Source organism: Anas platyrhynchos, chromosome 27 (assembly GCF_047663525.1).
Source record: "Anas platyrhynchos isolate ZD024472 breed Pekin duck chromosome 27, IASCAAS_PekinDuck_T2T, whole genome shotgun sequence".
Taxonomy (NCBI): domain Eukaryota; kingdom Metazoa; phylum Chordata; class Aves; order Anseriformes; family Anatidae; genus Anas; species Anas platyrhynchos.
Genome location: NC_092613.1, coordinates 4,272,782 through 4,286,658, shown reverse-complemented (window position 1 = coordinate 4,286,658; position 13,877 = coordinate 4,272,782). Strand labels below are relative to the sequence as shown.

General features: G+C 50.4%; 1 protein-coding gene across 18 annotated transcripts in view; it reads right to left on the bottom strand.

Annotated features, from left to right (window-relative positions):
- Positions 1-13,877, bottom strand: part of ANKS1A (ankyrin repeat and sterile alpha motif domain containing 1A) — a 105,900-nt gene that overhangs the window by 41,335 nt on the left and 50,688 nt on the right. For 9 of the 18 annotated variants that reach the window (XM_027445034.3, XM_072028565.1, XM_072028566.1 and 6 more), the window contains one exon: positions 667-717. The exons of 8 other annotated variants lie outside the window; for them this stretch is intronic. In XM_027445034.3, coding sequence (XP_027300835.3) covers positions 667-717 — 51 coding nt within the window. The remainder of the gene's footprint in view (positions 1-666; positions 718-13,877) is intronic. One more of the 18 variants, XM_072028563.1, reaches the window with a different exon arrangement.

Sequence of the window (13,877 nt, the reverse complement as noted above, 5' to 3'; positions counted from 1 at the left end):
CAAGAACCACCTGCTTTCATTGCTTTTGCCCCAGCAAAGCAGCAAATGCTCCCCAGCAAAGCTTTCAAGGCTCATGGTGCCCTGATGTGCCACTGGTCCAAAACGGACGGGCGATACTGGAGGAAAATATGGGGGTGGTGCAAAACAAACCTCATCTCCAAATAAGACCAAGGGTTTTTATAACGATGCCTTTATTTGTTCTTTATAGGCAAGCACCGAGCCTGGGCAGCAGCAGGACTTCTGGGATAAGGATTTCTGGGATGCTGCCACAACCCTGAAGGCTCACTGCCGAATTTGGGTCTTAAGGTCAATCCAGTTCAAGCTCCAGGAGTTTGAGGACATGAAGCTGTGCAGATCTACGTCAATTAACTTCATTACGAGATACGTACTCCAAGCTGGAGCCGCTCTTGTGCCCACTGTCTGGGATCTTTATCAGAAAGGCATTCACTCGGGTGGCTCTGGAAGCCCTGGAGGTTCTTTGGTCTGGGGATCATTTGGAGCAAGCAGCGCTCGGGTCCAGCCAAGCTTCCCCTACCAGTCACCAAGAGGGAAGAAATAGGTGGGGAGGGAAGGAGGAGAGGAGGGAGAAGCGCGTTTGTTCAGGCAGCCCCAGCCCCTCGAGCTGTCTCCCAGCACCAGAGGCAAAGCGCTTTGCAGGTCTCTTACGCTGTGCTGCTGCCGAGCCCTGGAGACGTGCGGGGACTGCTGCCGGTGCTGCTGGGGGAGGCAAAGAGCACAAGAGCATGTTTGGGGCAGATTCACAACTGTGTTCGCAGCCCCTCGTCAGTCAGAGCTATCAGTGGCTGCTGTTTGGCACGAGGCAGCTCAGCTCCCTCCATCAGCTGCTCATTCCAAGAAATCTTTTATTTCCCAGGATTTACAGCACGACAGCCAACATTCCTCCCTCCGCCACCGTGCTCCATCCTTACTTTCTCTCCTGCACCCTTACCAGTTGCAGTTCTCTTCTTCCACAGCACAGGAAGGACAATAGTAAGCTTTAACCTGATTTTAGGGACGGTCAGCCCCACCATGTGCTTGTTGCAGGGAGCGAGCGGCTGCAGCATCCCAGCCCCAGGGAGGGCAGCGCAGGCCAGGAGGACTCTCCCAACCTTCCCACTTCCTCCCAGCACAGCCAGGAGCTGCCCAAGGACAATTCTCTCCCATGCACACAGGGAACAGGTGCCCAAATGCCGCAGACAAGAGGACAACACAAATCCAGATGGAGCCCTGCTCCGAGCGGGCAGCCGGGATGAATTCCCCTGCAGCAGGGCAGGTCGCCATGGTCTGACACCCTGACAAATTTGCTTCCTTCCTTGTTTGCTTGCAGGTCGTTTCCATAGCTGGATTCAAAGCACAGATTACTTCTGGGTGCCAAGCCCAAGCTCACTTGGTTGGGTCGCACCGCCCTGCGCTAGGAGAAGGCCGCGCTGCTTTCTGGGCTCGGTCCCCAGCACTGACAGCTCCACGCTCAAAATGCAGCAGTGACGACTTGCAGGTGCTTCTGAGGCACTCAAAACACCCACAAGCTTTTGAGGAAAAGCAGGGGATTGCCTTGTGCTGCATAAAACAATGAAACAATCACCCGAAGGATTACCTTTCACGCTCATCCTTTGCTACACACAGGCTCCAGCCGGCAGCAGCCAGAACCACGCCACAATTAGCACACAGGGAAGTCCTGCTTCCCCGCTGCCCTCCACAAAAAACAGCACTCCCCCGGGTCACCTGCCAGCCCAAACAGCAGCTTGAGGCTGATCGGTTTGTCCTAGGTGGTAAGAGGTTGCAAAAAGATGAGAAGAGGGGAGGGACACAAACCCAAAGTCGATTTGTAAAGCATCCCCGACCTCCACAACCAGTCCTCAGCCGCACTCCGTGGCACTAAAACGTGGATGGAAGAGAAGATACCTTGAAAATAGCATATACCACCATTTTTTTAGGCTGTTCTTTCCCAGTGGTTAATTATTAAAACACAAAAATACCGTGTTTAAATATAGCACTGCAGCCCAGACGTAGCTTGAGCCTGAACACTCAGTTCGGATTTGTTTTGGCTTAACCTGCTTTTTTCCACTGAAGCACCACACATCCCTCTCTGAACAGGTTGGACAGTTTTTCTTCCTCAATTCTTAAACATCCACAGAAATAAAACCACTACATCCTTTTGCATCCTAAATTCATGTAATCTTATCTGTTATTCCAAGAGAGGTGCAGCTGGATCCATGCTAGAAAGGTATTTCGGCCCCTGAGCAGAAACCCTTCAACAAAAGAAAGGAAAAGTATTGCAAAGCTGAAATCCTTTGGGAGAAAGGCTGCAAAAAATGAGTCCTCCAGCAAGCCCCAAATAAAGGGATGCAGAGGAAGGAGTTGCAGACTGGTTACCAGCACCAAAGCTCACCAGTTTATTTTTGCATTTGCCTAAGTTTTGCTGAAAAATAAAAATACCCCCCAAAAAAAAAGGAGCTGGGTGCGGCCCAGAGTCATCCTGGGGCTGGGGAAGTGGTGAGCTCTTCAGGCAGGCAGGCAGCCACGACAACATAGCAACTGGCAATTTGCTCCCAAACAGAACTTTATCTTCAAACAAACCATCCCGAGCAACCGAGTTCTGATTAATGGAGGAAAAAGGCATTTGTTTGTAGGGCCCAGGAAGAGCCAAGCTGGTTGCTGGTTTGTTCTCCCAGCAAGACAGGACGTTTTGACACAAGTCCTGCAAGGCAACTCTCCATCCCATAGCTCTGGGGGCAGACGTGGGATGGCTTTTCATGTGAGCAGGACCCCAAAACGCCGGCCCCAAATATCGCCTCCCTTCTGAACGCACCCTGCAGGGGCTGCCGGGCAGCCCTAGAGGGGGACAGGCTCCTACAAGTGGGCACCCCCATCCTATGTGATGCTGGCAGTGCCAAAGGCCTGGCATGGAGAGCTTTTGGGGCTCCTTCTCCCAGGATAGGCAGCGTGAGGGCTGGCACACGTGGTCCCTGGAGGCACGGCTCCGCAGCCAGCCCCAACAGGCTTCATCTCCGCTCCCCTGCCCTTGATGGACGCGAAGCCGTGGGGTCCATGCTAATCTCTCCATATTTTCCTTCACATAGCCAGAGCTGAAGTTTGGAGCCAGCGAGTCCATTGAGAGAGACAGAGGACGATTAACGAGTCCCGGGGTCTTTTATCACCAAAAGAAAAGCCAGCTTCACAGCACGAGCTGTCTGCATCCACTGATTTGCATGCAGGGGAAGGAAGCTTCATTCAGAAAGCACAAAATCGAGTAGCACTCCATTAGGATGGCACTCGCCCCGGTTTGGGGGCATCTTTTTGCTAGTGCAGCTTTCTGGAAGGGGCTAGGGAAAAACCAAACCTCCAGCAGAAAAGCCCTGGGATTTCCCACCCCTCTAAATGCAGGAGTTCTGTGCTCATCCCTGCACAGAGCATCGCTGATTCCCAAGGACACGTCAAGGTTGTCCTGGGAGAAGAAAAAAATAATAGATGTGGGCATGGCAGCATCTGGATAAGCAAACAGTGCTGAGAGCCCAGCTCTGCTGCCCCACAGGAGCAGAGCCCCCCACTCCTTCCATCCCCTCGGAGGGGGTCGAAGCCTCCAGGTGCCGTGCACAGTGACCCACGCTGCTGCTCTGCGGGTGGAAAGCCCCACACCTCCACCCCAAACAAAGCTCCACGCGGGGCTCCGAGCCCCACAGCCAGCCGTGTTTAGAGCCTGTAGGCTTCCTGAGGTCAGCATCAGGAAGGCCAAGCCGAAGGGGAGGTTTGAGGACGTTAGCTGGAAGCGTGCCTAAGACAAAACAGGCGATGCCAGCCAAGCTCTCCACGCAGCGCTCGCTTCCCAACGCCTTCCTCACACGCAGGGAGCATGTTTCAGGAGCCAAATATCACCGTTAAAATCCAGTTATGCCTCAGTACACAAAGGAGAGCCCTTTTGATGCTTTCACCCTGAAAAAAACACAGCGTTTAGAGTTAACTCAGGGGCACTGGAGAAGAACTGCAATGAAGTGTTTTTCCCTGAAATCGCTGTAACAACCTCAGGCTTGTTAAATCAGGTTTAAATCGGGTACGGAGGGAACGAGATGGAACAGACTGCCTTCCCCTGCTGCTGCTGCAGGATCCCCGGTGCCGCCCGAACAGGGAACGTGTTACACCAAACAGAACATGATTTATAGCTGGAGGTATGTCTTTACACGCACACCTATATAAAACACACGTAAAATTACTTTGTCTCCCTTGAAGCGCTTTCAGCAGCTCACCCAAAGCTGACAGCAGCAAAACAGGGGCAAAACAGGGGCACCGCCAGCTGTGCCATCACAGAAATGCCCAGTGCACCAGGGTTTGTCCTCAAAAACTCTGCCTGGTGCTCCCTGGCCTTCCCTTCCCTTATGGGATATGATTCCTGGTACCACACATGCCATTGACCCACTCTTTCTGAGCTCTGCACATGAAAAGGGAAAACCCTGTGTGGGGTCAAGACCTTCTGCTTCCTCTGGGGCTCCTTCCCAAATTGGCAGCTTAAAGCCAGCAGCCCCGAAGCCTGGTCACGAGGACGATAAGCTACAGCATGCCTGCACAAGTGGCAAAGAAATAGGAACACCGAGCAATAGAGTTATTCAGATAAAGGTCTATAATTAAATAAAAACACGCAGAAATAAATGGCCCACTATCTACCACGTGTACGGTATTAGTGCGTTATAATGACACCCTACAGCATAAGAATAATTAAGAATATATCAGGATTCCCATTATAAATCCTTATTATTAAGGGGTTCATAACCTACTGTACAAATTCACCTAGGGCTAAAACCCAGCAGATGACACAGCAGCACCAGCAGCGTTTTATTCTTGAAAGCTACTCAAAGTTGGGTTTAATGGTTATCAGTATTTTAAATTTCTGCAATTCCGAGCAAGTGTCAGGGGTTAAGACTTCATTATTTCTAAGCTTTTACACCTGAGGGATGGGGCATATTGGGTTTAAGATTATAAAATCCAGACAAGCTGCTTCTTGAGTTTAAAAACCCCTCTGAGTACAACAAACACGCCCCCAATTACCAAGTGATCAGCCTCGCTACAGCCTAATGGATTTGCTGTAAAAAACAGGGAAGAAAAAAAAGGATTCATTAGGTCCATGGGCAATGCTGGGGAAGCACTGAACATCTTCACCCGATGCTTCCGCTTTGTACCAATACTGTAGCACAGCTGAAATACTGAAATAAAATGAAATTAAGATTAACCCCAAGCTGCGTGGTTGGCTGCAAGGAGGCGATCCTGCCTGCACACAAAGCCCAGTTCCCAGCCGTCTCAGCACGGCTGGCAGCATGTCAGGCACTTACGGGGTGGCTCCAGCTGAGCACAAGACCCTGCTGATGTCTCTGAGCATCCTATGGGGTTGCCAGTAAACAAGGGCACGTTGTTTTGGGGTTGCTTGGAGAAGAAAAAGAAAGCAGAGCTCTTTAACGGAGATCTCAGATTTTCGTTTTTAATTACTGACTTGTGAAATCATCTCTCAGGGGATGCAGCGGGTGATCCGGAGGGAATGGAGGAGGTCAAGACGGAGCAAATGAGTCCAGCAGCAGCTGCACAGCGGTGCTGAACACCAGCACCCGGAGCAGGAGGGACAGGCGGAATGAAAAACCAGCTCTAAGTAGCCTCAGTGAGCATCCCAAAATTAATACCCACTTCATTTACACCACAAATCCCCCAAATGGCAGCAGCATCTCTTTGCCAATGCTTTTGTCTTTTCCAGGCTTCTGGGAGCAGTGGTAATTGCTTCAGCCTGGCTCCTCCTGCTTCTCATTTCGAGAAGAGGAAACACATGGTGAAAATGTGCCCAGCCAGCCTTCCCCAGCAGTGGCACCAACGTGAAGCCCGCTACACGTGAGGTGCTTCTTTGCCTTCCTTAGCTGCATTTCTAAGCTCTTGCTGTTCCTGCAGCTCGGTACAGCAAGGCATGGTGAGCACCCAGCACCACGCACTGAGCTCACTGCAGCCTCCAAACATTTTGCAGACACACAATAATTGCAGCCTGACATGACAATAGCACGGATAACAATAGAGGGGTCAAACCCAACAGACAGAAACACAGATCTGTGAAAAGCCGACGTGCCACAGGCTCAAAATGCCACTGTGATTAGGGCACTCGCAGGCAGGCCAAAAAGATCCTGCGTGCAGACTTTGATCTGGGAGACAATATAACAGGTGCTGCTTTAACACGCAATTAGGTCCTGCCTGCTCCGCTGTTTGTCCTGCTGATGCAGAAGACAAATGATCTAAGGCATTCTCCCCAGAGAAGTCTCCGGTTAATGCAGAACTGATATCATTAACTGATATTTCAGCCCTGAGTGTAGAAGCAAGGCTGCTCAGACCCAGCTGGGATATGCTGGTGGAGCAGCGGGATGGCTGGATGGCATCCCACACATCTCTGAAAGGGACGGGGGTGCAAGCAGGAGGAGGATCAGGGACAACACCTGCTGGCTCCTTACTGCACAGGCAGTCCTTGGGAATTTGGATCCGGGCCACGAATCTCACTTCCAGAGCGGTGACAGCACATAAACCACTCTTCTGATGTAGTTTACGATGCTGCGGCTTATGTTCTTATGTTCTCCACATCGGCAGCCCGTAGAGCAGCAGCCTCGTGTCATCACCCGGTGCGTTCTGCGTGTACCAGCGGTTAGGTAGCCAGCAGAACGAATGTCAAAGGCCTGGAAAATCTAAGGCTGCTTTCATTAATTCAAACCTGGATTCCAAAAGTGAGTCCCTTGTTGGAGGCACGTTTCAAAACCCAAACTTCAGGGTTCCCGTGCTTTATCCTGCTCCAGCAGCATACGTCTTCCGCACGTAGCGCGAGGACTCGCTGAGTTTGGTGTTCACTGCAAGCCACGCTGCAACTGCTCGTTAGTGATAACACACATTTTCTAGCTCAGTTACAGTCACAGAGACTCGTTTGGACCTCGATCAGGGACTTGTTTCTTACCACTCTCCTCCTGTCTATAGACTCATAATTCAGAGATTTGTGCAAAACCAAACACGAACCAAAATAAAAGGAATTCGTAATATAAATTTGCACTTCACAACCGGTGTATCATGGATCTGCAGTTTCAGAAGCCTTAAATATATACAAATATTTGTATGTTCAAATATACACAGTTAAATTAGATGTTAATATGACAAAAAAGCTGGCTAAATTAGACAATGCATCTGCTCAGAGAAGTGAAATGGCCAGATGTGAGTTATTTTGAACTCGCAATAAAAAAAGCAAAACCCCCTTAACAATATCGAAGCAACTCAAGACTCTCCACAGCTACATTTTCATAGTCACTCATCCCAAGGCACAAAGCCAAGAACAATTCGTTAGGCTCTTGGAGCAAAGGTTTTCTCCAGTGTGCAGAATGCAACACAGCGTGTTAAGCCTGCTTTGGAGGCTTCAGAAAGACTGTATATTATATATATACACACGTACACGATTTTAAAAATAAAACATCTGAAGTGCTTGAAGACGTGACGTAAAATAGAAGAGAATATAAGGAAAGGCTGAATTTAGTAAGGACACTGGCTGGACATTCCTGGTCCAGAAAGAGTCTTGAAACCACTAACGATCACCAGATCCTTACATAACCAAGATATCCGCTAGAGCATGAGTAACTTACATTAGTGAATCAAAAGCTTCTGATTCACAAATATTGGGCTAATACACAGACAAAGTTAACAAACACAGCAATAGTGGACAGAAATTGTGTTATTCTAGATGCACGCTAATTTGGACATGTTCAGCCTGTAATTGGTGGTCTATAAATAAGAGGAGAGAAGTCACTGTGCGTTTACTTCTGGATTGAGGGCATTTCCACAAATCCTTATGAACGCCTGGATGGAAGGCTTCTTCCATGCCCAGGGTAAGTGCTGAGCTGCAAAATCACACTAGATTTTGAAAGCTGCCCAGTGAAGAGCTACCCCAGCTACCTGTCTAGTTCCAGACGAATTGATATGATTCAAGGAACTGGCAAAAATTATTATGTCTAAACCTTGCTGTTGACTCCAGGAATAAAGTAAGCTTGTTTTTACATTCATCTTCCAGACCAGAAGTCCAAACACTCCTACCTACAAAGCTGGTAAGTTGTCTGAGTTTGGCTTGGCTCGCTTAGCTCAAGTCTTGGTTTCCAGCTTCAGTGCCTGCAGTCAATAAAGCAAACCTGAACTGTGAGAACACAAAAGCTTTCACAACGTTAATCAGGACGAAGGAAATCTTGCCATTAGGGGCAAAGGGAAAAAGAAAGATTTAACATCGAGGGTTATGTAAGAATTCCTGACCTTAGCACAGGAAAGCAAGAGGAAACGTTGGGATCTGGAGATAATAGAAGAATCAGCCCACTAATTAAGTCAATTAAGAGCCTGAAGGACACATTTGTTTAGAAGAGCAGAAATCAGGATAAGAATACTGACCACATTACTACTTTTCCCCTAACCAACAATTTATAAAACATTTCAAAATGGGCAAAGGGCAAACCGGAATGAGTACTTGGAAATAAGGGCCAGCTCGAGGCAAAGGACACGGGCTGCAAAGCATGCTGAGCACCCGCAGCTGGAGAACAGGCCTGGTCCCCAACCTCAAAACCAGGGCAAAATGAAGCCTTCAGATTTAAACACCAGAATTACAAGAACAAAGCACAAATGTTTAGGAAGCATCAGTTGATGGCAAGGACAAAAGGAGCCTCGCAGCCTGCAAGGCAGGGCTGTCCTTGGCCCAGGTAGGACAGCTTGTGTGCTGCAGGTGGTATGAGCGTGGAGAGGCTGAACATATTGTTTTCTCAACTGCATTTCTCACCTGAAACACCGGGATTTGGGTCTACAGCACTGGGCCATCTGGGAGCCGCTACCCAGCAGGTAAGCCGCGTGAGCTTGTCAGAACAAGAAACACTGAGCTTTTACAGGATGCAATTTCACCAGGCCCAAAAATAGCAGCTCTTCCCCTGAACAGCGAGGGAAATATTTGCATTTTTCTTTCAACACCAGCTCGCAGCTCTGAATCTCAACTTCTGAGCGCTGTTTTAAGGCAGTGGCAGGTTTTGCATCAAGAGCTTTCCTGAAAGTTTCACATTTCAATGCAAATGTTCTTAATCCTCAGCAGTAAGAGTGTAGCTGAGGCATTAATTCCACCACGTCCTTAAATACCCGAGCAGCCTGACAAGGTTAATGGAGCTGGAGTATTTAAGGCCACCCCACTAGCTGCAACCACCTCTAACTTGCTCCCCAGCTCTTCAAAACCTGGGCTGGAAGGCACTGCGCGTGTGTGGTTTGCTCCTGTGACATTAAGACCCCCAAAATTGATCAGCAACTGCTGCAACAACACCCCTACAACATACCTACAGTGTACCAACACACCCAGACCTACTGCAAACAGGAAAGAAACCTTGCTGAGCTGACAGCAAGATGTGGAGCTGAGAGGCAATCACTTGTAGGAAACGATGGCTGTCCAGTGCCGTAATTAGACAAAATATTCATTAATTCATCAGCTAATTCAGTTGGGGGAAAAAATGCATCAAAGTGGTGGACTGTGCATTTCCTTTTTCTAAAGGAAGCTAAAATAAAATGCATGTTTTATTCAGTTCCCAGAGTTTCTTTTGAAGCGGGTTTAATCTCTCCCTAAAAGAGCTCAAGACAGCAGCCACAGCAGCCGCCTCATTTTGGGAAGCTGGAGCTGGAGCCTTTGAGCCTGTCATTACAAATTCAACCTTGGAGCCACTTACTTGATAGCAGACAGCTGGAAGAGGAGAATTAAGGGGTGTCAGGAGCCAGGTCTGCAGCTGATTCTCAGGAGCGTGCCTCGCTCTTTGCCCCCAGACACTTCAGAGACCATTTTTCTTACCAGGCCAGGCCTCGGCGCCAGGCGTTTCAGCTCAAAGCATGGAAGCACATCAGGGCTGGTGACACCAGGTCATCCAGCTGCACCTCCCAGACCACGCCTGTGTCACAAACAACCACACCAGGAGCCTCTAAAATTCCCAAGGCCCAGCAGAGGCTGGCTCACTATCCCCAAAGAGCAAATCCCGGGCCTTGGCAGGGGTCTGGGACCCTTCACAGGAGGAAGCAGCCTTCCCAGCACCAGCTTTGTAAAGCTAGAGGCCTGCCCACTAAAACCAGGTTTTCTGTTTAAAAAAAGGCCTAAAATCCTCATTTTGTAACACCCCAGACGTTAACTGATGTTGACCTATGTGACAGTTTGACACAAACCTGGGAAATCTCCACAACTTTGGCTCGTTTCTGCTTGTCCAGACAAGGGGCCTCGTGCCGTGTCAAACATCAGACACTGAGGCCGCCAGGGAAGCCCCATGCTTTTGTTTTCAGGGCAAGAATGTGCACAGCAGTGAAGCAGGGATCGCCGCAGTAACACATCCGAGACCTGTTACAAGAGGCGCTGCACCTACATTCACAAAGCCAAGCCCCGTGTCAACATTTTGGGGTTTTGCTGAAGCCAAGGAAGGACCGAAGCTGAGCAGGACGCATCTCCCAAATACTCACAACACCGCTTTTATCAGCCTGACAGCAGCACAGGGGATGGAAAGCGTTTGCCACAGCCCCTGCTTTTGTTTCCAGAGGGCTATAGCACGAGGCCTCCTGCAGCCCAGCCCTGGGCCTCGCGTGAGATCACTCGATCCCTTCCCGAACCGATCACCATCACCGTCACCAAGCTGCTTCCCCCGAGGAGCTGCAGCAGCTCGGTGAGCGATCGTGATGTTTAACACCAGCCTGATCAGGCTCCCTCCAGCACTGACAGGCTGATGTGTCAGAGGGAGAAAAGGACCCTGAAAAATTGTGTCAGAAGCTGGGGCAGAGGGAGGAAAGAATCATTTAAAAGCTAAACCCATCCAAAAGTGATCAGATGGAATGGGCTCAGGACAACGCAAAGATGTCTTATATCCTCTAGCCTTCGATAAACAGCTGACTGGTCGCATTCAAGGGCTACAGGTTGCCTTCCATCCAGAGACCTGAGCCAGCTGATGATCGCTAGGGAGCTCAGTTCAGCCCCTCCTGGGATCAATCCCTAAAACGTTTGCCCACTTCCACCTGCTTGCACATGGTCCTGGGCAGATGCACAGAGCTGGAGCTGCTTTGTGGAGGGGGAAGGCAGCACAGACACGAGTTAATGCACCCCGGGAAGCGGGCTGGCAGCGGGGCCGGGTGCCGAGAGCCCCCTCCTCCTGCGGGAACACAAACACAGTTGATTCCCCCATGCAAAATTCATTGTGAGCCGCAACGGCTGCGTGCTCATCTCACAGCTGCAAAATATTTATGAGCTGATTATGAAAAACAAATTGATCATTTTAGCCCTCAGCCAAGTTTGGGAGGACTCAAATATTTATGCGGGCCAGCGGCACTGCCTCCTCACGCCTTCCTTTCACCTTGCTTCCGGAGCGGAGGACGGAGCACTTCGGGTCCTCGCCCCCAGCTCCCTGGGCAACGCATTGCTGCGTGCTTCAGTCATTTCCCTGGCTTGCTCGCAGAGTTCACATCTGCCAGCAGCTGGGGACACGGCGGGTTCGTGCTCCACGGGACGGGAAGGCGCTGAGCAGGCTCCTCCGCAGCGCAGAGCTCTGCTGTCAGCGTGAGCCGTGGTTCGGGCCAGGCGCTGGGAGAAGGGGAGCTGCTCATCCCTGCATCTGGGAGCGGGGCTGAGCTCTGCCAAGTGAATCATTCCTTCCCCATCCCACCCTTCTGGTGGAGCCGGCGCCACCTTCCACTTCCAACAAAGGGCATTCGCGGTGCTCTGCTGGGGAGGGATGTGACCCCTCTCGTCCAAGCAGCAGATTTTCTTACTGCCTCCGGCCGGCCGGGCTAGCTGAGCAGTCACCCATGGCCCAGAGCAACACTAGCTTGGCCTCTGCCACAGACCCCATCTGTCTGTGGGCATGAACTGGTCCCTCCCCGCGCCCCCAGCGCCCCGAACAGACACTCCTTCTGCTGGCAAGGCCAGTGGGAGAAATCCCTCGCTTGTTTGCTACAGCCGCGTGTCGCAGAGCTGCGTGTGGATCACTTTCTTCCTCAGCTGCCTGCATAAAGACCATTAAAATTAACAGAATAATGCGTATAAATCTGCCATTGTTTCTCCTTGACACAGAGGAAGAGCCAAAGCATCGCTAACAGGGGTGGCTCAACAAGGTTTTGTATTAGCCTGGTAAATTTGGAGGCTGCAAGTCGCATTTAATTCAGCCCAGCTGCATTATCCCATTCAGAGGACTAATTAAGCCTCTAACAACAGCACTACATTTATGTTTCAGTCTCATTGTTGCCATTATGACCAGCCGGATCAGCCCCTCTCTGCACATACAAATCACTGCAAAAAAAAAGCCCCAAATGTTCCTTGCAGGTGCAACTTTGCCACTTCTTACCAGGCGCCACAGACACCTGCCTCGCAGTATTTCAGAGCGAGAACTGCCTGGCCATATGAACCCAGCAGCAGCTCCCTTTCATGCTGCTTCCACAGAAAAATGCTCTGCCCCACGAAGGTGCCCCTCCTGCCGACAGTTTCGAAGAGTGCAACCATTGCACGTGCTCTAGGAGTCAGAGTGAGACCCTAAATATCTTGGTACAGAGCCCTGAGATGTTAAAGAGCAAATCAAGCTAAAGGCTTGAATCCCCAGCTGGTGGCTTGACCCTCTTCTTGGGAAAATGGTTAGGTTCACACAGGGTTTTTCAGCAGGAACCTGAACACCCTGCGGCGGCTGCTGCTATCTCACAGATGGGAAACTGAGGCAGGGAGGATAAAAACTCGTCCAGAATCATTCAAGGGGGTCAGTGACAGCCAGGAGACCCCAGGGCAAATCAGTGCTCTAGCTGTAGGGCACTGCTACACGATGACAGCAATCGCACAAGGTGTTTAAATTCATCATGTCAGAAGCTGGGAAAGCACGCCAAACCATCAGGTTTTGTTAATAGCGATTTTTTTCTACACTGGACCTGCTCCATTGTGGGCAGATGTGAATTTTTTGCGTTCTTTCTATGACTTCCTCACCTAAACGTGGTGTGAAGGGGAAGCTGATTTCCCTCCGGTGGCTTGTTAGGCTGGCGCAGGGTGGAAGCGATGCTTTTTTAACAGCCAGGGCAGGAGCTCTGCAGGTTGCTTTCTCCCAGCAGCGGAAGCACAGGCACACGAAGGCCTGACCTCTGCTACTGGTGAAGCTGTGCAGCCCTGCAGAGCCCAAGGCTCCTTTCCCTTTCAGTGTTTGACTGTAAACAGCTCACTTAGGCATGAAGAGCACAGGAAACCTATCTGGGCCTTTCAAACACACTTTCTGCTATGTAATCTTTCACTAACAGCTGCTGGACGACCAGTCCAGGTACTAACCAGCAACGCCTCTGCAACCAGAGCACCTCCAGAAGAAAACCAATATTTGGCAACCCTGAAACACACAGGGAGTAGGAGGGAGCAGGAGCATGAACTGAAAGATGGGCTCACGCCGAGGAGGGATTCCCTCTTGGCTTTCAGCATCTTTCTATACCTTCAGCAGAGGTCATTTTATCTCTGGGGAGGGATAAGAGAGGCAGCAGAGCCTCAGCTGGTGAGCGGACAGGCAAGCAGGGGGCACAACCATCCCACGAGGCAGCAGTTCCCGACTGCCACGAGTTTACACGGCCGGCACACACAACCCCTCACCCCCAGCACACGCCAGGGTTTTTTATTTCCTTTCAGTGTACAAAGAGTGGTTCATCTGAGCTTATCTCTTCTGCAGCGCCGCTGCTCTACCAGCAGAGAATCATCTCCAAAGAATGTTTCAGTAATGCTGCGGTGCTGGGTTTCCGAGGGACACTTAATCTCGCCCGAGTGGCTCACTAGGGCCAACTTTCTGAGCATGAAATATTTAACTATCCACGAGCCTCCTGTAGTACAATAAAGTGACTAA